Source organism: Polypterus senegalus, chromosome 12, assembly GCF_016835505.1.
Source record: "Polypterus senegalus isolate Bchr_013 chromosome 12, ASM1683550v1, whole genome shotgun sequence".
NCBI lineage: Eukaryota > Metazoa > Chordata > Cladistia > Polypteriformes > Polypteridae > Polypterus > Polypterus senegalus.
Genome location: NC_053165.1, coordinates 63985387 through 63991949, shown reverse-complemented (window position 1 = coordinate 63991949; position 6563 = coordinate 63985387). Strand labels below are relative to the sequence as shown.

At 36.5% G+C, this 6563-nt stretch overlaps 1 protein-coding gene across 2 annotated transcripts in view; it reads right to left on the bottom strand.

Annotated features, from left to right (window-relative positions):
- Positions 1 to 666: 666 nt before the first annotated feature.
- bcl7a (BAF chromatin remodeling complex subunit BCL7A) overlaps positions 667 to 6563 on the bottom strand; it is a 29336-nt gene continuing 23439 nt past the window's right edge. For both annotated transcript variants that reach the window (XM_039772709.1, XM_039772710.1), the window contains exons 4-6: positions 5402 to 5569; positions 4405 to 4511; positions 667 to 2014 (exon numbers count right to left, since the gene is read on the bottom strand). In XM_039772709.1, the coding sequence (XP_039628643.1) occupies positions 1940 to 2014; positions 4405 to 4511; positions 5402 to 5569 (350 nt within the window). In that variant the 3' untranslated portion in view covers positions 667 to 1939. The remainder of the gene's footprint in view (positions 2015 to 4404; positions 4512 to 5401; positions 5570 to 6563) is intronic.

The following is a 6563-nucleotide window of genomic DNA, read 5'->3' as shown; positions in this document are numbered from 1 at the left end:
TAAAATATATACACACACATATTATATATATATATATATATATATATATATATATATATACACACATACACACACAAACAGACACATATATGTGTATATATATGTGTGTATGTATATATTTTTATATATATATATGCACAAACACACATCCTGGCTCATAGTCCTTCTAAAAATCTAATAAAAAAAGACTTTTTTTTCTTTTTTACACCATTCATTAACAAAAAAATTAAGGAAATGCATCGAATGTCAGTTAGGTGTGCAAAATCGTAGTGTTGGCTATAGCCGTGAGGAACTGATAGTGCCCACCACCCGCCCCCCACCTTTTTGTCAGTTGAAGTTTTTGTATCCACAAGATATGTCTGAACAATCTCTGTATTGCCCTCTTTTGCATTGGCAAATATCAAACAACCATGCAATTAAAATGCTTTAAAAATTCCAACATTAAACAAAGTGAAAAGATCAATTCCCCCCACATACCCAGCAAGAAAACATAAAAAAAAAAAATAAAACAGACAAATAAGACAACATAGACGGGTATTTCAAAGTTGCATCAATCGATAAAAAAAGAGGATATATGACAAACAAAAATAAATTACAGCTTAAAAAAGTCAGCTAAATAATAAAAACTCCCCAGTGTCATGAACTGCCCCCACACACACACACTTCTTCATCACCCCTGTCCATCTCATCAGTTAACTTATTCTCAGAAGCTGCTGCTGATGCATTGTGTAAGTTGATATTCAGCATGGAGACTTACAAGTGGAATGAGTCCTCCACCTGACCCTCCCACCTCCTCCCCCAATTACTAAAACTATACAAAGAATCTAAATATACAGATTTAAAAAAAATATATACTTTTAAAATGAAAATCCCCAAACAAGCAGCTGTGTAACATAAGCAAAACCTCCAGTGCGGGGGGACTGATGTCAGATATATTACTACTGGCATCCATTTCATTAAAAAACCCAATAATATATCCCATAGCTCATATCTGTATTTGTAAGATGCAGTCTGTTATTTTTTTTATTTACTTTTCCTATGGGAATGTCTTTGGAGAATGACAAGAATAACACAGGTAATGAAGATATTTAACAAGGACTAGCTGAAGGGTTAGATGCTAATGCAATTGAGTCTAATGTGAAAGTTTGCATCTTGACATAGTTCAACACACCACTCGCCATTTCTAACAAAGATTTCTGGGTTATGAGAAATCACACAGTAAGTTGAATAAATCAACAAAAGAGCTTTTAACACCTGTAGACTGCCTGTCTACCTTGTTACTAATCTAACATAATGTGGAAAAAATATTCTCTATTACCCCACAGTTATATTACTTGCAAAGGTCCAAATATTTAATTTTCAAAGCATACCATTAGGAATGAAAGGGCAGTGGAGATTATAAAAGTAAAAGGAAATCAATGGACTGGAATACAAAAAATAAAATAAAACAACTTTGCACTGTTTTTTTTTTTTGAAACACAAGGCACGTAATGCAGCAGAAACTGCCCTATAAATCTATGGGCTGCACATGAAAACATAAAATATGTGACCTGTACCTTTTAAGTACTATTTTGTTAAATAAACAACATAATACACACAAACAAAAAATAAAAAATAAAAATACAGCAGCAAAAACTGTGATCTTGACATTTAAAAACAGTGCGTAGACCCTCCTGAGAATATCAACCCATTTCACAGAAAAGAAAAAAAAAAATATAAAATAAAATTAAATAAACCTTTTAAAAAGTTACAATTCAACATCATCTATTTCACAGGTCAAGTTCAGTGTCTCGTAAGTCTTGCCTTCTGCGTGATGAACGGGACTGGAGCTCGTTATCATGAAGGGTAGACTTTTGCCAGCAGAAGCAAGATTGCAGAATGACAGTATCCTCAAGGAGACCCAATTGGTACGTGCTACTGGAAAATCCTGAACACCACTTTAGCTTTCTTCAAAGTCTTGCTGGGATGAGTCTGTTTTCAGTTTTTTCAAAGGTGGACCTTCACCATCTGATTCCTTCAGACAGAAATTAAACAGAACAGACACTCAATTTGCTTTTGCTTTCATTTAGCTCATTTTGCAAGCCCTGAATTGGAATAAGTGGTTTCAGAAAACTGATGGTCAGACGTATGGTTAAAAAGAACGTGCACTTCATTTACTGTATCTAGTGAATGGCCTGGCAGAACAGCCTCGGATGTAAGAAAAACAACACTTGTGGGGGCCCCCCAAGTCTAGTATTTATTGAGCAGGACTTCGAATGGGTTAATATACTACAAGTACTGTACATCGTCCATCAGTGTTTATCAGGGTGGAGCACTCCGCGATAATCAACCAATAAGCTTATGTCCTGAGCAACACACTCCAAAGGCATGTCTGCTGCTGTTTGACAAGCAGAAGCAATATGTCACATGTCCTCAAGTGGAAGACAGTGGTATGCAATGAGCAGCAAACAATACTTTTATTCAGACAATGTGGTTAAAGATTAGGCTAATGGCTCTGAAACAGAATGCAGTCATAAACGAATAACTACAATATTAAGGCATTGTAAAATGGGCAACATTGGTACATCATCCCAAATTAGATTCTGCAAGCATATTAGCAAGATGATAAATGGGTGGATACATGATATACAGCTAGAACACTTATTAAAAACAAAAACGGGACCACATAACTCTCAGATTTCAATTCTAAAATATTGCTGGCCATTTTCAGTTACGTATCTTGAACGTGAACCCATATTTTCATGATGGCTATTCACTTGTGTACTACATCAATATACTGTACACAGAAATACAGCGCACAAACATTTTTTTATACAAGAAATGTGTCACAAAACAAAAAACAGACAAGAATCACTATGCTGGACCATAGCCAAAGGCCTGATTCAGCTATTTAGTATTAGATTTAGCAGAATAATTTTATCCCAGATTAAACTGCCCCTAATAACTGCTCATGGCTGTTTAATTTAATGATTTATTGTCTAATTAGGGACTTTACTTTAGCTGTTACTTGTATTATTTGTTTTATGCAAGTGCGTACTGATTTATTCTTACAATTTTTAGTATTTATTTATTCAATCATATACTTATTTTTATCAATTCTTTTTCATTAACATCTTATAAACCACTTTTTATCTACATGCATTATATGAAATTTACCTACAGAAATAAATACAGTGTGTGGAATAAGTACCTTCCTATATCACATATGATGTGGGAAAATGTTTATATTCACAGTAAAAAAAAATCCAGCATTTTGCATGAAAATCCTTTTTGGGTTTATATGGCAAAACATAATTCAGAGTCATATGTTTTGTGAGAGGAAACTATTAAGTAGTTACTTTAATGCATGATGGTGGCCAGGCTGTTAAAATAAAAAACAGTTCCAATTGTCATGCAAGAAGCACTTGATTGCAAGCTGCTTTGTTTATCTGCACATTTTATTCGAAGCTAAAACTGCCTTCATCATCCATTACCAAGAACAAGTACATGTTCTACTTTTCAAAGAATAAAACTTGTACACAGAGTGCTATTAAATAATGCTTCAATGAAACCCGTTCACTAGCAAAGAAAGGCCAAGCAGATACTGCATACATCAAAAACTGGATAATGCTTCCAGTATACATGTAAGGACTTGATGTTTAATAATACAAGGTCAGTTGTAATACAGTTTACACTTGGAAACGGTTATTAAAATAACAAAAACAACTGACCAAACTGTTAGGGCATTGCAAGGGTGTTTTGAACATCTATGCTGGAAGACCAACAACTGCTACTGATTGAGTGATTCGGACAACAACAGGTATGTGAACTGGCAAGTCTGTGCAAGTAGTGCACTGGGCATTCTTCTTTCAAATATTTGAAACACTGCAGAAAATATGAGAATGAAATCATTACATCTTAGATTTATCGGGAGAATGCCGAAACCGCTACCAAAAGGTGGCTGAAATCACTCACACTCCTTGAGGAGCGGATTTCTAACCACTGTCTGAAATTCCAGTGTTAACTGCAAAGCTGGCCAGGTGAACGAGATAAGGCCAAGCAAAGAACAAAATCTCAGTTTTAACCAGAAGTCTATTCTGCTACCTATAATACAATATATAACAGATGTTCATCCATCCATGTGTCTATTATCAAACCCACCTAATCCAACTACAGGGTCACTTGCAGTACTGAGAGCAGGGCATGGTCACCCCTAGACAGGGCACAATTACACACATACCAACACTCATTTTTCTAATAACTGGAAAGGTGATAAATGAAATAATGTTTGAGGGGCTCAGACATTATAATATTGTTCAGAAATGTTGATTGTACCAATAACCTGGGGTGGGAGTTGTATATGGGAACGGAAAAAAGACAGTAATGCTAATTTGCTACAAGGGAATCACCATCTTTTATTTTTACCTGAGTACTCTTCACAACTTCTGTTGAGGAATCATTTTCCCCCAAACTCTGCACTTCTTCATTCTCCAAGGAGTCTACTGCACTTTCCGATGTGTGAATGTTCTTGCCTTTGGAAAATAAGGAAGGAATATAATATAAATAAATGCAGCCTACTAAAGTGTACTCATTTGTACTATCAGGGGCAGAGGCCCTTTGTAAAGCTGCTCACCTAACCCCATTTAGGCTTATGTTTTGACTGAAAAACAAGTGTTGACCTCCATGAAACAAAGAAACAAAATAAGCAAACCAAAAAAAAAAAGACTGTCTTTCTAGATCCAACACTCCACAAGCATTACTATAAAGTTTACATTAATGGTATGAAAATTCCTAATTTCAATTATGTGAAATTTAAAAATTCAGCAGACTTGAACTTCTGTATTTTGGTAGGACTTCTGTATTTTGGTGTGTCCAGATTTCACTTTCAGCTTCCTAGTGGTAAGACACGAGTCAAAGTCAGACAGCATGTTACGCTTAATGTCTGTAGTTATGCGATCTCTTTGCCTGCCCCTAGCATTAATTTTACCTGTTGATGGAAATCCTTTACTGTTTTAACTTAAATTTCTTTACTGAAATGTCAGATAACTCAGTACTGCAACAGTACGTTAATTAATATGATATGCAATAATAAGTTTCCCCAATATCCAATTCTTTAGCCCATTAAATGACTTATTAAAAAGCTGCAGAAAAGTAAGGCCCAAGATCTGTCTATCTCCATAAAGAACTGCAGCATTGGTGTGTGTCACACCTGTTAGCATATATTTCCTACCCATTAACCTCCATCATCTCTGCCTGCTTGCCTGTAACATCTGGTCAAGTAGGCTACTGATCACAAAGTCACACGATTAATATAGCTCCATGTGTGGATAAGATGCATAATATGAGGACACATTTTTGTGCATCTTCCTGACATATGGAAATATGTCTACATTAAATTTTATTTCAGGACATTTATGCTTACCCTCTGTGCTGAGCTGATCCTTAGAAGGCAATTGGCTTTCCTCGGACTTAGAATCGCTCCCCTCTCCTTGGGATGAGTGCATCAGTTCGGGGGCGGGGCTTGCATTATTACTGTTTTCTTGCTTGATAGGAGAGCCATCAGCAATTGAGCTCTGGTTGCTGTTTTCATCTGTTATAAAAATTTCAGAAATGATAAGTATTACATTACCAAATATTTGTGTAACGTACATATGTACATTTGACTAAACTGCACATGAATGAATGAATGAATGAATGAATGAATGCCTTTATTGTTATTGCACATTTCTTGCACACCTCACAGTCTTTAAATGTCATTGTTAAACACTAATAAAAAGCAAAGCCCTCACTGACTGACTGACTCATCACTAATACTCCAACTTCCTGTGTGGGTAGAAGGCTGAAATTTGGCAGGCTTATTCCTTACAGCTTACTTACAAAAGTTAAGCACGTTTTATTTCGAAATTCTACGCGTAACGGTCATAACGGTTGATAACAGTCGACAACGTCCGCCATGTTGAACTTCTATGCATAACGGTCAACAACGTCCGCCATGTTGAACTTTCTTATTCATGGCCCCATCTTCACGAAATTTAGTAGGCGGCTTCCCTGCGCTTACCGAAACCGATGTACATACTTATTTCGGTGGTATGACGCCACTGTCAGCCTCCATATTGAACTTTCCAACATCACTAATTCTCCAAATTCCCGTGTAGGTAGAAGGCTGAAATTTGGCACTTATTTCGGTGGTATGATGCCACTGTCGGCCGCCATATTCAACTTTTCAACAGTCTTTGTTACTTATGGGCCCATCTTCAAGAAATTTGGTACGCGGGTTCCCAACGCTAACTGAATCCTACTTTTGTACATATATATGTCCATAGCCTGCAGCTCAGTCACCATGTGAGGCGCCGTTGGTTCCCCCATCCCAACGCCTACCACGTTGTTGGCTGCCTGCCTATATAAGGCCGTCCGTCGCTCCAGTCTCTTTATTCCCTTCCTTGCTTCGCCACGGGATTCACGTCTCCCTGCTGATAACTACAGCCTTTTTATTTAATCCACGGCTTCTCCGCTGTTTTATTGTTCATTTATTACGATTATAGTTATTGTGTAGGTATTTTAAACTTACTTTACATTGTTCAGGT